The sequence below is a fragment of the Bufo bufo genome, chromosome 5, assembly GCF_905171765.1.
Source record: "Bufo bufo chromosome 5, aBufBuf1.1, whole genome shotgun sequence".
In the NCBI taxonomy this organism is placed as follows: Eukaryota; Metazoa; Chordata; class Amphibia; order Anura; family Bufonidae; genus Bufo; species Bufo bufo.
This window is the reverse complement of record NC_053393.1, coordinates 145,588,953-145,607,956: the sequence shown is the minus strand read 5'-3', so window position 1 is coordinate 145,607,956 and position 19,004 is coordinate 145,588,953. Positions and strand designations below refer to the sequence as shown.

Here is a 19,004-nt window from a genome sequence, read left to right as displayed (position 1 = left end):
CAATCCTCTCGAATCCCAATAGAACTTTCAATTCAGAGATCACAGCTGGAATGTCTGGCATGGCATCTATGAGCCATCTTTGGAGCAAGACTCTTTTGACTACTAATAACACAGAGTGCAATATAATCAGTATCTGAGTTTGGTTTTCCGGACGGATATAATGGAAGACCAAGGCCTGGGGTTCCATAGGTAATTCCACCAACCAGTTAGTCTTGATATAATCAATCACAGCGTCCCAAAATTTGACTACCTCAGGACATGTCCATATGCCATGCCAGAAATCCGTAGCCGCCAATTTGCAATTAGGACAATGTGTGATACGGTCCGGAAACTGAGGTGAGGCTGGAAAGTTAAAACCATAGATTGCCCGATGCATCATTCTAAAAAACGTTTCACGCCAAGTCTCACCTATCACGCACTGGCATACCTTACTCCAGCCTTCCAGGATCTTCACCCCAATCTCATCATCCATGGTGATATGCTCCCACTTCTTAAAAAGTGTGGACACTTTGGCTTTCGTAAAATTGCCTGAAAAAGCTCTATACAGCCTAGAGAGAGAAACTGTTTGGGGGGAGAAACTGAGGATCTCGTCGAAGGAATTTGTGCTCGCCTCCCTTGACAGATCACGCAGTCTATGTGAACAGAAACCCACAATCCGCATTATTTGCAGGAAATGGGAATCCGGCAGGGCGTATTTTTCCTTCAATTCTTTTGGAGTCAGCCAATGTTTTTCCCCTTGATGCATCAGATGTTCCGCCCTAGTCAAACCTCTAGATACCCACAGCTCAGGGGGTCTCAAACTAGTTCCTGATGGAAATTCCGGATGACCCCATAACGGCATCCATTTAGAGATTACATGAGGCAGATTTACTGTCTTCCTAATCGCCTTCCAGGCTGCTATCGTATCTCTCAATAAAAGCGAGGATTTAATATCCCCAGTTAACGCGGCCAGGTTAGAATGAAGGCACGATACCAAGTTCCATGGAGCTACCAGGTTTTGTTCCACTTCCCTATTAGAGAAAAGATCAGTATTGTGCACCCAATCGGATATGTGACATAAGACATGATAAATTGTAACCCCGTATATTCGGGAATTTCACCCCTCCCTCTGGTTTCCAAAGCATAAGCTTCGAAAGAGAGATACGAGGGCGCCTGCCGGACCACAGAAACGTGGTAAACGCTTTATTCAGAGCAGTGACATCAGTATGTTTCAGTAGGATCGGAAGCGTTTGGAGGGGGTAGAGCAACTTAGAAAAACTCATCATTTTAATGAGCTGGCACCTTCCTAATAGAGATAAGGGAAGTGAATGCAATTTCTGTAGTTCAGATATTATTTTCGCTATGAGGGGAGGGCAGTTTAGCGAGTACAGTGACCCCGGGAGCTTACCAATTTTAACCCCTAAGTGCGTGACATGTTTCTTAACAGCAGACAAAGAGAAACCAATGTCCAGCCAAAACTGCGGTGGGTTAGTGACGTGTAACTCCAGAATCTCACTTTTAGACGAGTTTATTTTATATCCCGAGAAGGACCCAAAAAAACTCAGGAACTCCATTAAGGGGCCTAAGTGTCGCTGAGGAGTTTCCATGAAAATCAGAAGATCATCAGCATATAAAGCTAGTTTGACCTCTTTCTTACCTATGGTGATACCCGAGTACAAGTCAGAGTCTTCTAAAAAATCTAGCTAGAGGCTCGATGGCTAGGTCAAAGAGGAGGGGGGAAAGCGGACAACCCTGTCTAGTCCCTCTCTGAAGGGGGAAAACCTGAGACAAGAAACCTCCCGTATAAATGCGCGCCGCTGGGCTGGAATAGAGACCCTTCAGAAAAGTACGGATATCCCCAAAAATCTTGAATTTATCGAGCACCGCCCACAGCCAGTCCCAACGCAATGAATCAAAAGCTTTTTCCGCGTCTAAAGCCAGCAAAATAGGGGTCGAGGCTGGCTGAGGGCGGCGCCGAACCCAATCCAAGGTCGCCAACACCTTCCTAATATTGGCCACCCCCGACCTCCCTTTAATAAAACCAACTTGGGAAGGACCTACCAGGGCAGGCATTAATAGGCTCAGTCTGTCAGCCAATATTTTAGTCAAGATCTTGAGATCCTGGTTAATGAGCGAGATCGGGCAGTACGAACCCAGATCTTGTGGGTCTTTATTAGGTTTAAGATTTAAGTATCAATTTAATGTGGGCAACATTCACATGAGCAGGAAAACTACCTGTGTGCAGTAGGTGGTTAAAATAATCCGTTAACGTGGGGGCAAGATTTTCCTGTAGCACTTTATAAAATTCTCCTGAGAATCCGTCAGGGCCTGGCGCCTTTCCGTTATGTAAGGAGCGTATTATATGTAGTACTTCCTCAGCAGTTACCTCTGCATTTAAAGATCCCTGTTGTTCCTCAGTCAAGGAAGGTAATTTGACGTCTGATAGAAAACGCTCGCCCTTTTCAGGGTCTTCTGGGGTGTCACTATAGAGACGCTCATAGTATTTCCCCAGCAAATCATTTATCAACTTAGGATTTGTTTGGACCACTCCCCCCTCCCCTTTCAGAGCTGTGATGACTGTAGGAGCCCTCCTGCCCCGTGCTAAGTTGGCCAACATTTTGCCTGACTTATTCCCAAATCTGAACAGATCCGTCTGGAACTCTGACCTATACATTGCCTCCCTTTTATCTACCCATACTTCAAAGGTATTTCTAGCTGCGATCCAGGCCTCCTTGTACTGAGTGGTAGCCACCCGGAGGAATTGAGTGTATGCCTGTCTGAGGGCCGAGCTAGCCTCCTGATATTGTTTTGCGACCACCTTGCGTAAATTACTGACATAACTGAGAATTCGACCCCTCAGGACCGCTTTAGCAGTCTCCCAATGGGTCGAAACATCTGATGCATCCCGGGGATTGTCTCCCTGAAACTCCCACCACCAACCTTGCAGTGTATCTTTGAAGTTGTCATCTTTGGCCAGAAAAGAAGGAAAGCGCCACAGAAAATCAGTTCCTCTAAGGTAAGTATCCTGTAGGGAAATGGAGATAGGTGAGTGGTCATAATTAAGTAAGTCATGAATTTCTGCGGAAACCACCCTAGATGACATATGCAAGGGAAGGAAGAGGTAGTCAATACGAGACCATACATTATGTGCGTGCGAAAAATGTGTATATTCCCTGTCATCAGGATGTAGAGAGCGCCAGGTATCATATAATCCTGTAGAGGCTAAAAGGGGAGGTAGAACTTTGTCAGAGAGCCTTTGTGTTCTGACCGTCCCCTCATCCCTCTTCCGGTCTTCCAGAACAGATGCGACTGAGTTAAAATCACCACCCACGGGGGGCGCATGCGCGCGGCTTGCAGGACAGACATGTCTGTGTGAGCTCCGCACCGATCGCTGGCAATTTCCCTTCATTAGCGCCGTTCATTCGGCTCCATAAGCACTGAATGCCCATGCAGAGATCACAGAAGACTGCCCGAGGCAAAAGGGGAACGAAAATCCCGGGAACGCCGGCCGCTTCACAGACAATACCGGAGATCTTCCGGAGCACGAGGAATTCCATCATGGCCGACAAAGCGGCTTCCCCAGCAAGCCCGGCCTCATCTACTGAAGGTGAACTTCATGTGGAAGCGATACCACCACAAGCAGGTCAGGCGGAACTATATACCAACATTGCAGCCCTTTTCAAATAGAAGCTCTCACAGGCGGTCGCAGAATTCTCCCGCCAAATTAACGAGCTGGGGAGCAGAGTATCTGACCTGGAGACCAGGACAGACGAGTTAGCTGACGCCATTGGGACTGACAGGGAGGACATCGACGCGCACTCCCTTCAACTACAAGCTCTAGAGACAAAGATTGAGGACCTAGAGAACAGGTCTAGAAGAGGGAACTTGCGCATAAAGGGCTTACCTGAATCCTTCCAAGACCTCCCAGGTACAATTGGCGCGCTGTTTAGCGCCTTGCTCCCACAGGCCCAACTGTCTCAACTAAAGATGGACAGAATCCACAGAGCCCTGGGGAAGCCGCGCATCCCTGATACTCCTAGGGATGTAGTCCTTAAGTTACATTACCCTGAGATGAGAGACTTGATCCTCAACGCCGCACGAAATTTGAAGGCCATGCCGAACCTTCCGCCTGAGGTACACATTTACGCGGACCTGGCTCCCACGACGCTCCGGATGCGTAGGGAGATGAAGCCGGTGACTCAGGCGCTACAGCAAGCTCAGGTACGCTACAGATGGGGATTCCCCTTCGCCCTATCGTTCCAGCTTAATTCGCGCCAGTATACGGTTCATACACCTGCTGAGGGGATTGAAAAACTGAGGCAAGCCGGCTTAAAGGTGGACTGCTTGGAGAAATCTGTTGCGCCTCCTAGGCCTCAGTGCCCTGCCAGAGTTTGGTCCCAGGTACCAACTACCTCCAAGTCCCCGGGACATTGAAAACACGGTCCTGCTTTGCTCATCCACAGAAGGTGATATTCTGAATAGTCTCCTAAAGAGTCTCCAGGAATGTTTATTCTTGATTTCCTGAAAGCAGTTTGATGTTGGGGCTGGTCGCATGTGACTTTCGGTGTGGGTCCAGTTCAGGACTCTCGCTAGGGATACAGCGAATCGGACATCATTGTTGCCCTTCATTTACGGGTTACAAACTGTAGTTTCAGGGATGATTATTGCATCCTTGATTTCCACACTAGACCCACTAATTACTGCGGGCTATGTTAGGCCCAGCCAGTTATGCTATCTAACAGTATTGTTGGATTTGTTTATGTTTTTCAGTTTTATCGTCTATATGGAGATCTATGTTTTTACCACTACCTATGCTAGGCGGTCCAGACATACTGCTATACTAAGCTTTACCTTATATTGTTGGGATAATGTGTAAGATATTGTTACACAATGTACGTGGCCTGAACTCACCAGGCAAACGTAAAACAGCATTCACATCTTATGTTAGACATGACCCAGATATAATATGTATTCAGGAGTCACATTTCACACCCTCCTCCCACCCCAAATATTTCCATCCCAGATATTCCAGATTCTTCTCCTCCACCTTCTGCACTAAATCCAGGGGGGTCATTACTCTTCTACGGAACTCATTCCCATTTCAGGTTACTGACCAAATCACTGACCAAGAGGGACGTTATGTTATATTAATGGGGGAACATACACTGCGTGCATAATTATTAGGCAAATGAGTATTTTGACCACATCATCCTCTTTATGCATGTTGTCTTACTCCAAGCTGTATAGGCTCGAAAGCCTACTACCAATTAAGCATATTAGGTGATGTGCATCTCTGTAATGAGAAGGGGTGTGGTCTAATGACATCAACACCCTATATTAGGTGTGCATAATTATTAAGCAACTTCCTTTCCTTTGGCAAAATGGGTCAAAAGAAGGACTTGACAGGCTCAGAAAAGTCAAAAATAGTGAGATATCTTGCAGAGGGATGCAGCACTCTTAAAATTGCAAAGCTTCTGAAGCGTGATCATCGAACAATCAAGCGTTTCATTCAAAATAGTCAACAGGGTCGCAAGAATGGTGTGGAAAAACCAAGGCGCAAAATAACTGCCCATGAACTGAGAAAAGTCAAGCGTGCAGCTGCCAAGATGCCACTTGCCACCAGTTTGGCCATATTTCAGAGCTGCAACATCACTGGAGTGCCCAAAAGCACAAGGTGTGCAATACTCAGAGACATGGCCAAGGTAAGAAAGGCTGAAAGACGACCACCACTGAACAAGACACACAAGCTGAAACGTCAAGACTGGGCCAAGAAATATCTCAAGACTGATTTTTCTAAGGTTTTATGGACTGATGAAATGAGAGTGAGTCTTGATGGGCCAGATGGATGGGCCCGTGGCTGGATTGGTAAAGGGCAGAGAGCTCCAGTCCGACTCAGACGCCAGCAAGGTGGAGGTGGAGTACTGGTTTGGGCTGGTATCATCAAAGATGAGCTTGTGGGGCCTTTTCGGGTTGAGGATGGAGTCAAGCTCAACTCCCAGTCCTACTGCCAGTTTCTGGAAGACACCTTCTTCAAGCAGTGGTACAGGAAGAAGTCTGCATCCTTCAAGAAAAACATGATTTTGATGCAGGACAATGCTCCATCACACGCGTTCAAGTACTCCACAGCGTGGCTGGCAAGAAAGGGTATAAAAGAAGAAAATCTAATGACATGGCCTCCTTGTTCAACTGATCTGAACCCCATTGAGAACCTGTGCTCCATCATCAAATGTGAGATTTACAAGGAGGGAAAACAGTACACCTCTCTGAACAGTGTCTGGGAGGCTGTGGTTGCTGCTGCACGCAATGTTGATGGTGAACAGATCAAAACACTGACAGAATCCATGGATGGCAGGCTTTTGAGTGTCCTTGCAAAGAAAGGTGGCTATATTGGTCACTGATTTTGTTTTTGTTTTGTTTTTGAATGTCAGAAATGTATATTTGTGAATGTTGAGATGTTATATTGGTTTCACTGGTAAAAATAAATAATTGAAATGGGTATATATTAGTTTTTTGTTAAGTTGCCTAATAATTATGCACAGTAATAGTCACCTGCACACACAGATATCCCCCTAAAATAGCTAAAACTAAAAACAAACTAAAAACTACTTTCAAAAATATTCAGCTTTGATATTAATGAGTTTTTTGGGTTCATTGAGAACATGGTTGTTGTTCAATAATAAAATTAATCCTCAAAAATACAACTTGATATGTGATTTTGGTGCAGATTTCTTGGAGATGGGTTCATAAGTGAGTGAAAATCCAGCATTTCTGTATTACATGTGGTTTTTACAGCAGAAAAGATATTGGATTTCACCTTCTCCATTGCAAAGGGTGAAATCCACAGTATGAATTGACATACTGGGGACTTCATATGCGCAATGCCGCACCCAGGGGTGGGATTCAAATTTTTAAGAAAAAGGTTTCCTACTCAACAGCAAATACGCGCCGTCACGACACATGTTTACATATACATACACCATATATATGCAACACACATACACATAAATACCCCATATACATGGTACACATACATAAATACCCCATGTATACACTACACACATATCACAAAACTTTCAAAAAGCCTAAGGAGCTAAACTATCAGTGTTGCGAGAAGTTTTTTTTTCCAGCGCTGGCCCACACCTCTAACTCCTCCCAATGTCTATCTGTACATGTCCTAACCCTGATTAGTCTCCATTGCGCCCCCCACACAGTAGTTATGCCAAATCTGGGATGGTTGGGAGGTATGCATACATAAACAGACTATATAGACACTACACTCACAGTCACATATACAATATACATCATACAGTATATAAATGACCCCTAGGCTAAACTTATGTAACTTCACAGGGTTACAGGGCGCCCCCAACACCCCGTTACACTTACAGTAGATTTTCCTACTCCATATACATTTTATACACATTTGTACCTAGCACTAAAGACATATTTGCATACACATTATATTCTGTGCTATCCAGAATACAGCACCACATACCTCTTATATCCAGTGACTTCTCCTCTGATGCAGACCTTCTCTTTCTTCATTTTCTCCTTTGAGAGCAGACCGCCAAGATGATTTTTCACCCATCTCTTGTCTCTGCAGTTTGACAAAAGACATCTTAGGTTACTACTTTTCCATCCTCCTCCTACCTTCTTAACAACTCACTTGCCACCTTCAATAATAATAATAATAATAATAATAATAATAATAATGTGCACTAGTTCAAAAATGCTCCAGTTCTGTGTGCCAGTACAAAAAATTCCCTCAGTGCCCCCAGTTGAGCTAATGTCCCCATAGTGCCCCCATAATGTGTGCAAGTATAAAACACCCCTATATAAATGCCCCTGGTAAATGCTCACATACTGTAGTGCTCCTCTCCTCTTCCCCATAGTGCCCCCATAATGTGCCAGTATAAGATTCCCCCATAGTGTCCCCCAGAATGTGCCAGTATAAATGCCCCTTCTTAGTGCCAGCATAGTGTGCCTATATAATATGCCCCCATAGTGTTCTTCCTCCCCTCCAACACCATAGTGTCCCCATAATGTGCAAGTATAAGATGCCCCCATAGTGTTCCCTATGTGCTAGCAATGCCCCCAGTAGATGCCCCCATGTGCCAGCAATGCCCCCAGTAGATGCCCCCCATAGTGTCCCCCATGTGCCAGCAATGCCCCCATAGTGTCCACATGTGCCAGCAATGTCCCCAGTAGATGCCCCCCATAGTGTCCCCAATGATGTGCCAGTAAATGCCCCCATAGTGTCCCCATGTGCCAGCAATGCCACCAGTAGATGCCCCCCATAGTGTCCCTCATGTGCCAGCAATGTCCCCAGTAGATGCCTCCATAGTGTCCACATGTGCCAGCAATGTCCCCAGTAGATGCCCCCCATAGTGTCCCCCATGTGCCAGCAATGCCCCCAGTAGATGCCCCCCATAGTGTCCCCCATGTGCCAGCAATGCCCCCAGTAGATGCCCCCATAGTGTCCACATGTGCCATCAATGTCCCCAGTAGATGCCTCCATAGTGTCCACATGTGCCAGCAATGTCCCCAGTAGATGCCCCCCATAGTGTCCCCCATGTTCCAGCAATGCCCCCAGTAGATGTCCCCATAGTGTCCACATGTGCCAGCAATGTCCCCAGTAGATGCCTCCATAGTGTCCCCATGTGCCAGCAATGTCCCCAGTAAATGCCCCCCATAGTGTCCCCCATGGGCCATCAATGCCCCCAGTAGATGTCCCCCATAGTGTCCCCATGTGCCAGCAATGCCCCCAGTAGATGCCCCCATAGTGTCCACATGTGCCAGCAATATCCCCAATACATGCCCCCATAGTGTCCACATGTGCCAGCAATGACCCCAGTAGATGCCCCCCATAGTGTCCCCAATGATGTGCCAGTAGATGCCAGCAATGTCCCGAGTAGATGCTACCATAGTGTCCCCATCTGCTAGCACTGCCCCCAGTAGATGCCCCCCATAGTGTCCCCCATGAGCCAGCAATGCCCCCAGTAGATGCCCCCATAGTGTCCACATGTGCCAGCAATGTCCACAGTAGATGTCCCCATAGTGTCCACATGTGCCAGCAATGTCCCCAGTAGATTCCCCCCATAGTGTCCCCAATGATGTGCCAGTAGATGCCCCCATGTGCCAGCAATGCCCCAGTAGATGACCCCCATAGTGTCCCCTTTGTGCCAGCCATGCCCCCTGTAGATGCTCCTATAGTGTCCCCCATATGCCAGCAATGCCCCAGTAGATACCCCCATAGTGTCCCCCATGTGTTAGCCATGCAGCCAGTAGATACCCCCATAGTGTTGCATATGTGCAAACAATGCCCCCAGTTTCGCCACAGAAAAGCAAAAAAAAAACACTTACCTCCACCCTGTCAGCGATGCGATGCAGGCCTCTTCCGGCCTGTGTCCCGCGCTCTACGGCTCAGGCGGCGCGATTACGTCATCGTGCCGCCTGCACCGGCCTCTGATAGGCTGCTGGCCTTATGCCAGCAGCCTATCAGAGGAACAGGGAAGGGAGACGCCTCTCCCTTGCCCTGCTGCAGTGTTCATCTGCATCGCCGTCCTGAGGACAGTGATACAGATGAATGTAGGGAGATGAGCGCTTCCACAATGCAAGCGCTCATCTCCCGCCGCACCGGATCGGTATTCAGCCAGTTCTCTGATCCAGCTGTAATTTTAACAACCGGATCTGTAGAACCGGAGCGAACCAGCTGAATCCCATGCCTGGCCGCAGTGCAGCATGGGCATGGTTACATGTAAGTGCAGAGGGGAACAGGTAAGTATGAATCATCTGTTTATGAAGGCAGGCTTGCGGGCATTAGATAAAAAGTAATTATTCCCGGAGAACACCTTTAAGTTCAGAAAAAGCAGAGGTATAAATTATACATTTTACTGAATCTTTTTCTCACAAAACTGTATATCAATCTGCTCAGCTTCTCTTCCCTTATGACATGCTGGATAAAAGATACACCTTTATTCAGCGATAATGATATTGAAATGCCAAAATAAAAATAAACATAAAAATGAATATAAAAATAAACACACAATTTAAAACAACAGCTGTCATGCAGTATGGGTGGCCCCCCTTTTTGGGGTAATTGGTCCTAGTTATATGTAATCAATTGTTACAATATGTAATCACGGACGTCCACTCCTGCACTTTCAGCTTTTTTGTTAAAGGTACACCTGTTCAAAAGTCCAGATGCAATGGTCCAATATGATCCGATATCTCCCAAATCATATATATCTTATGTCCCAAATCAATCATATATATCTTATGTCACCAGAAGTCTCGCCTGGCTACTACTCATCCAGTGCTCTATAAACTTTAGATGGCTATAACCAGCAGCAAATTGCATGATTTATATGCTGAATATATCAGTGAGCTGAATACAAAGAGATGCTGAGTACACAAACGTAAAGGGTACAAGCTAGATACATAAAGGTCAATGGTTCAATGCTTTGCCACTCCACATGTCGGACTATGACACTCTCATATTCGTACTATTATAGTACATAGTCAATCATGCGGTGCTGAGTACATAAATCAATGTGCTAGGTGCATACAATCAAGCTTTGTCACGACTGGAGGTTCGGTACTTTACCACTCCATGCTGCTGTAGTCGTCCGCGTTCTATACTGCTCCTCTGACCTGTAAGGACCTACGCGGCGTCCCACGTGGTCAACACACCTCCACGTGGCATCCCACGTGACAGAGGCGGACCGATACATCACATGCAGGGAGGATCGTAATCAGTCCTAGGTTCCGGGCTGGGAATGCGGCACCTTCGTGCGTAAATCAATTATTTATAGTCCAGCGATAAGTTTCTGTTCCTTCTAATAGTCCTGGCTTGCATGTACCTCACTGTTCTTTATACCAAACGCATTTCGGTGCTACACATGCCCCTTCCTCAGTGGCTGAACAGTGGGTGTAGAAGCCTCCCTTTTATATGGTATATGGGAGGTGTAGCAATGATTGCTGGGACAGTGAGGTATCCGGAATATCCGGATTCAGGACTTTCAAACAGCCTTGGATTATGCTTGGAATTCCATTACTTTAACACCTTACAACTCTTCATTCTCATAAAACTTCTGGACTAATATCAAAAACATAGTATACAGGGTGGGCCATTTATATGGATACACCTTAATAAAATGGGAATGGTTGGTGATATTAACTTCCTGTTTGTGGCACATTAGTATATGTGAGGGGGGAAACTTTTCAAGATGGGTGGTGACCATGGCGGCCATTTTGAAGTTGGCCATTTTGAATCCAACTTTTGTTTTTTCAATAGGAAGAGGGTCATGTGACACATTAAACCTATTGGGAATTTCACAAGAAAAACAATGGTGTGCTTGGTTTTAACGTAACTTTATTCTTTCATGAGTTATTTACAAGTTTCTGACCACTTATAAAATGTGTTCAATGTGCTGCCCATTGTGTTGGATTGTCAATGCAACCCTTTTCTCCCACTATTCACACACTGATAGCAACACCGCAGGAGAAATGCTAGCACAGGCTTCCAGTATCCGTAGTTTCAGGTGCTGCACATCTCGTATCATCTGAAGACAATCGTCTATGCTGTGAAGATACGAGATGTGCAGCACCTGAAACTACTGATACTGGAAGCCTGTGCAGCATTTCTCCTGTGGTGTTGCTATCAGTGTGTGAAGAGTGGGAAAAGAGGGTTGCATTGACAATCCAACACAATGGGCAGCACATTGAACACATTTTATAAGTGGTCAGAAACTTGTAAATAACTCATGAAAGAATAGAGTTACGTTAAAACCAAGCACACCATTGTTTTTCTTGTGAAATTCCCAATAAGTTTGATGTGTCACATGACCCTCTTCCTATTGAAAAAACAAAAGTTGGATTCAAAATGTCCGACTTCAAAATGGCCGCCATGGTCACCACCCATCTTGAAAAGTTTCCCCCCTCACATATACTAATGTGCCACAAACAGGAAGTTAATATCACCAACCATTCCCATTTTATTGAGGTGTATCCATATAAATGGCCCACCCTGTATATTAAACTGAATTAGGTGTAAATAGTATATACTGTATGGCACATGAAACCTCATATTCATATAAAACGCATGTCCAAATGAATGGACGCATATTCACACCGAAGGTGCATACACATGTGCAGAAAATGCATAAAAAACATATATCTGTATTTTCCATAATATCTATGAGATTCTACATGTACTAATTCTGGACAGTAAGGAAAATAATACACAATAAAGGAAAAGTACATAGATGCAGAGGGGGAGAAATGGGGGGAGATAGCCTGCCGGGGAGGAGAGATCGGGGTGCTGATAAACAACCAGACGCCAATCTCCCGTCCCCAACAGGCATCCACCCCAAATTCGGTCGACGGGTTGTACTAACTAGAGGAATCCAAATAACTCTATCTCTGCATTTAGGCCTCTTGGAGACAAAGTATTGAAATCAAATATTCTCTTGGACTCAATCCTGGATATGTGCCACATGATTCCATCCCCTCCAGGATCTTTTGACTTTCTCTAATGCTACATAGACCAAAGTTGAAGGGTCACAATTATGGTGTTCCTTGAAATGTTTGGACAGAGAGTGTAGCTCATATCCCTTTCTAATATTTGCCACATGTTCCACAATTCTCTTCTTTAAAGTCCTCTTTGTCCTTCCAATATACTGTTTCTGACAGGTGCATTGTATAAGGTATATAACGTCTGTGGAATCGCAAGTCAGTCCTTCCTTTATATCCAAACTGAATGTGTTCTGAGTGGAATTTACTTTGAGGGTCTTTTTTGGAAATACAGTAACCCTACAATTAGCACAACGCCCACATCTATAAAATCCCTTAAAGGACAACCAGGAACTCTTATTAATACTTCTCTCATTCTTAACCGAAGGAGCTACCTTTAATCCTAAGTTTGGAACTATGGTATAAGTGATACGTGGGGTATTTGTCAATATACGCCCAATAATCTTATCGTTGAGTAAATGACACCAATGTCTAGTGATGATCCTTTCCACTATCTTATATTCAAAATGATATGGTAAGATTACTCTAAGTATATATTCTTTACCTGTTTCTAGCTTGGGGGAGAAGAACTCTTTTCTGTTCATAATCCTAACTTTACTCAGTGAGTCTTCCAATAAATTGGCTGGATAGTCTTTTTCCAAAAATTTATGTGAGTATCATCAATACAATTACGTTTTATCCTACGAAATTGACTCGTAGGAATATTAGTCAACCATCTCGGGAGATGGCAACTAGAGAAGCGGATAAAGCTATTTCTCATCACTGGTTTCAAATACATGCTGCATACAAGATTTTGTTCCCTCACTGTAATATTGAGATCCAAAAATTGTATATTAGTTCTACTGATGGCTGGAGTAAAAATGAGATTCCTATCGTTCACATTAATGTCTTGTAAGAAGTGGTTCAAAGATTCCATTGTGTCTTGCTAGATAAAGACAATGTCATCAATATATCTTTGCCATAGCACCAGACTCGTCCCCAGCTTGGGTTAAATAACCTCCATTTCCCACTGGGCCATGAATAGGTTGGCGTAGCTGGGGGCGAATCTGGTGCCCATGGCGGTCCCCCCGTGTTGCACATAATATTCTCCCTCAAACACAAAATAATTGTGGGTCAAGATGTAGTTCACACCTTCTAACAAAAAAAGTAATTGTTCTTCTTTCATTGTACTCTTATTCCCAAGATGTTTGTGAACCGCTTCCAATCCTACTGAATGATCTATAATCATGTATAGAGAGATAACATCTAATGTGCCCAATATCCAATCATCCTTCCAGACTAATTCTTCCAGTGTCTTAACTATATTTGTGGTGTCCTTAATATACAAGGGTATTTTTCTAACCGTAGGTTGTAACAATTTATTGATATATTGTGATAAATTGGATGAGATGAAATTTATGCCTGATACAATCGGTCTACCTGGTGGTGAATTCAGATCTTTATGTATTTTGGAGATGCAATAAAATATTTTGCTGCTATTTATGATTCCCTGTATTGGGGGTATCGAGAGGTGAGCACCAATCCATCCATTGGGATACAGTTAGATTTTCCATTTTATATATGTATTTCTGTTTGTCTCACTCACTTCCTGAACAATAGGTTTACTAGCTTGCTAGACCCTCCAAAGGTGCTATAATTTGCTTGCTTGCCCGTCTACCAATTTCTGTCTTATTTCCGAATTCTGACCTTCTCTCATCTCACCTGATCTATGCCTGCACTGCATTGACCCTATGCTGCCTGCGCTGATCTTTGCATTGTTTCTCGGATTTGGACGAACTCTGCTTGCCCCAACCTCAGCCTGATTCTGACTTTTCCCTGTTAACATCCGGTCTAAAAAAAAGGGTGTGTGGCATCGGTGGGGAAGTGGGAGAGCCAGTTGGCCCGTCTCATTTATCATTTTCTACGCCTGTTTTAGGCTACTTTCACACTTGCGTTTTTGCCTGATCCGGCAGGGATAAGCAAAAACGCTTCCGTTACTGAAAATAAAACTGTCTGCATCCGTTATGAACGGATCCGGTTGTATTATCTTTAAAATAGCAATGATGGATCGGACATAAACACCCTTGAAAGTCAATGTGGGATGGATCAGTTTTCTATTGTGTCCAAGAAAACGGATCTGGCACCATTGACTTGCATTGTGTTTCATGCCGGATCTGTATTGCTCCGCATTCCCATGACGGAAAGAAAACCGCACCTTGCTGCGGTTTGCTCTCCGGTATGGGAATGCAACCAAACAGAACGGAATGCATTCTGGAGCACTCTGTTCTATTCAGTTTTATGCCCATTGACAATGAATGCCGACAAAACTGAAGCGTTTTTCTCTGGTATTGAGACCCAATGACGGATGTCAATACCGGAAAAGTGAAACACAAGTGTGAAAGTAGCCTTAGCTTTAAAGAATGTTTTGAATCTACACCAGTAAGGTTGCTGGTGTAGATTGAGACAGGCAGTGGCTATGCCCTCGAGGCGCCGCCCTCTATATAAATTCGGCGCATCCACTGCCAGCTAAATGGATCTAAAATGTAATTAAAAAACCCCTAAAGGTTCCGTTTGTGATGCTGCAAGAGGTCTTGAAGACTGTGATGAATTGACACAGATGTTATATTAGTAAATTGTATAAATATCACACAATAAATTATTTTGCTGATACCGTCATATTTGTATACAGTGGTGCTTAAAGTTTGCAAACCCTTCAGATTTTTTCAATATTTCTGAATAAATTTGAACTAAAACTACATTCAATTTTCACACAAGTCCTAAAAATAGATAAAGATTACCAAATCAAACAAAAAGTCATGTCTGTGAGTGACAAAAGTATGTGAACTTTTAGGATTCACACATAACTTGAAGGCGAGGGATGACATTCAGGTGTGAGTGGGCAATCTGTTTTACTTAAAGAGCAGGAATCTATTAAAGTCAGGTCTTCACAACACATTTGTAGAAGTGGCATGGGATTCCTCAGGACATCAGAAGAAGAGTTGTTGATGCTCATCAGGCTAGAATAGGTTACAAAACCATCTCTAAAGAGTTTGGGCTCCATCAATTCACTGTCAGACAGATCTTGTACAAATTAAGGAAATCCAAGACCATTATTACCCTCCATAGGAGTGGTCAACCAACAAAGATGGCAACAAATTCTGAAAGCAAAATTAAAGCAAAAGTTCACATACTTGTGCCACTCAGACATGCTGTATTAACCAACTCCTGGCACCCCTGCCAATCAGCTGTTTGAAAAGGCTGTAGCACTTCCTAGCCAGTGATGTCGCTTTCATTGGTCACATGGTCTATTTTCAGTTCAGTCAAAATCAAGTGAATGTGCCTGGGCGACAATACCAAGCACAGCTGCTATTCAATGTAGTATCCTCTACTTGGTATACTGTGAGGAGCCTGCTAGGCTCACCAGATCACGACAAACTCTTCAGCGATTGGCGGGGTGCTGGGAATTGACCCCGACTGAGCAGATATTAATAACCTATATAGATGGAGATTTTAATATTGAACTTCTGGAAAACCCCTTTAATTGTAGAAATGTGACTATGGATGTATTATGAAAAAATAGAATGAATAGCTGGCTCCTACTACTTCCCTGTTTATTGAATAATTGGTCTACTGTGCCCCCCATGCACTGTACTTACTACAAATTATAATAATTTCTATCTGTTTTATAGAAATAAATGCGAAAGGCGTTATCCTGAAAGCTTTTGAGCGCTACCGACTGAAAACTTGTATTAACTTTAAACCCTGGAATGGTGAAAAAAATTATGTATCCGTGTTTAAAGATAATGGGTAAGTAAAGCATTTTACTAAAAGAGGAAATTAGACTGAAGTGCCTTGTGGTCTGAAAACATTTTTAAAGGTTACTTCACGCACAGTGTTTTTTTTTTGTGAAAAACGCCCCTTGTTTTACAGCAATTTTCCTGGCATTTTTCAGCTTTTAGTTTTTTTTCTATAAAAAAATACTGCAGCAAGATGTTAGCTTACAGGGGTTCTCTGGGAATAAATACTTTTTCTCTAATGCCCCCAGCTTGCCTCTGTAAACCGAAGATTCATTTTTACCTGCTCCTCACTGCTCCGGTCCCCTGCACTGGCTCCCACATGTCCATATTCTGCTTCCATGAACTGTTTACATCTGGTGCTGCATTGCCAAGCTCCACTGCGGCCAATAACTGGCTTCAACAGTGACATGGCCACAAGCAGGAAATCACAGCTGAAGCCAGTTATTGGCTGCAGAGGAGCATGTAACCATTCCCATGCAACAGTCTGGGGAATGCAACTTGGACATATGGGAGCCTGCGCAGAGGATCGGAGCAATGGGAAGATTTTATTCCCAGACAACTCCCTTCACTTTTAGTACATTTTTGGGTCAGTGACTTTTTTTCATACCTGTTACCATATGCGTTTCTATAAGACTTAAAAAACGCAAGAAAAATCTATTTCATGTGGCCAAAAACAGCCACATAAAAAAGTTTGTTAGGCAGTCGCAAAGGACATCTGTGGCTGTTTTTGCATTATTATTAGTGTTATGATATATTCTCTTGGGAGGGACCATTTATTGGGGTTTGTTATATTTTTACTTTAGGAGATTATGGTTTTAGAGTATGTATTGGACAAACATATGCGCCTCATGCAGAGGGGAAAAAGACTATCAGTAAGGCAAATGAGTATAACAAACAAATATGGATACCAACCAGGGTGGTGTATTAATAAATAATCATAATAATCTTTATTTGTGTAGCACCAACTAAATATGAATGAACTTTTTGAGATTTAGTTTGGTTCCGATTCGCCAATTTTTTTTTAACGTATGGTTCAGACCTGAATCGAATTGGCCTTAACCAAAGTGGCTCCAATTTTCCTGGATATTGGTATATAACACCCTCTAGTCTCCTAGGACCAGGAAAACATGTTATCTCTTTTCAATAATTTTTTTATAAATTTTTGCATTTTTCGACCCCAGATCCAAGTGGCACTTGAAAAAAAAAGGGTGAAAATAAAAAAAGTAAAAATAAATGAATAAAAATGTAAATTAAAAATAAAATAAATTGCCTTTTCCTATAAAAAAACAAACAAACAAAAAAAACTAGATATATTAGGTATCACCACATCCGTAACGACTGGCTCTATAAATATATCACTCCGATATGTCCGATAGACACCATAAAAAAATAAAAATAAAAACTGTGTAAAAAAAAAGTAATTTTTGTCACCTTACATCACAAAAAGTGCAACACCAAGCGATCAAAAAGGCGTATGCCCCCCAAAATAGTACCAATCAAACCTTTATCTCATCCCTCAAAAAATGAGACTCTACCTAAGACAATTAGTCAAAAAATAAAAAAGCTATGGCTCTCAGACTATGGAGACACTAAAACATCATTTTTGTTTTAAAAATGCTACTATTGTGTAAAACTTAAATAAAGAAGAAAATGTATACATATTAGGTATTGCCAAATCTGTAATGATCTGCTCTATAAAACTGTCACATGACCTAACCCCTCAGATGAACGCTGTAAAAATAAATAAAAACTGTTCCAAAACAACCAATTTTTTGGTCACCTTGTCCCATAAAAGTGTAATAATGAATGATCAAAAAATCATCCTATGTACCCAAAAATAGTACCAATAAAAACCTCAACTCTTTATGCAAAAAATGAGCCGCTGCACAAGACGATCAGCAGAAAAATAAAAAAACATATGGTGTTGAGAAAATGGAGACACAAAAACATAATTTCTTTTTCAAAAATGCTTTATTATGTAAAACTCAAACAAACAAACAAAGAAAGTAGACATATTCGATATCATTGCATCCATAACAACCTGCTCTATAAAAATAGCACATGATCTTACCTGTCAAATCTTGTAAAAAATAAAAAAAACTGTGCCAAAACAGCCATTTTTTGGTTACCTTGCCTCACAAAAAACATAATATAGAGCAATTAAAAATCAGATGTACCCCAAAATAGTACCAATAAAACTGTCATCTTATCCCCTAGTTTCCAAAATGGGGTCACTTTTTGGGAGTTTCTACTGTAAGCGTGCATCAGGGGGGCTTTAAATGGGACATGGCATCTAAAAACCAGTTCAGCAAAATCTGCCTTACAGAAACCATGTGGCGCTCCTTTTCTTCTGCGCCATGCTGTGCGTCCTTACATCAGTTTACGACCACATGTGGGGTGTTTCTGTAAACCGCAGAATCAGTGTAATAAATATTGAGTTTTGTTTGGCTGTTAACCCTCAATGTGTTAAAGAAACAATTTTATTAAAATGGAAAATCTGCCAAAAAAGTGAAATTTTGAAATGTAATCTCCATTTTCCTTTAATTCTTGTGGATCACCTAAAGTGTTAACAAAGTTTGTAAAATCAGCTTTGAGTAACTTGAGGGGCGTAGTTTCTACAATGGGGTCATTTATAGGGGGTTTCCACTAGGTAAGCCCCGCAAAGTGACTTCATACCTGAACTGGTACTTAAAAAGTGGGTTTTGGAAATTTTCT

At 42.9% G+C, this 19,004-nt stretch overlaps 1 protein-coding gene across 1 annotated transcript in view; it reads left to right on the top strand.

The window, feature by feature from the left end:
* The first annotated feature begins 3,537 nt into the window (after positions 1-3,537).
* LOC121002435 (meprin A subunit beta-like) overlaps positions 3,538-19,004 on the top strand; it is a 102,234-nt gene continuing 86,767 nt past the window's right edge. Inside the window, exons 1-5 of the mRNA XM_040433891.1 lie at positions 3,538-3,597; positions 3,667-4,380; positions 9,228-9,247; positions 13,484-13,500; positions 16,182-16,299. Coding sequence (XP_040289825.1) covers positions 3,538-3,597; positions 3,667-4,380; positions 9,228-9,247; positions 13,484-13,500; positions 16,182-16,299 — 929 coding nt within the window. The remainder of the gene's footprint in view (positions 3,598-3,666; positions 4,381-9,227; positions 9,248-13,483; positions 13,501-16,181; positions 16,300-19,004) is intronic.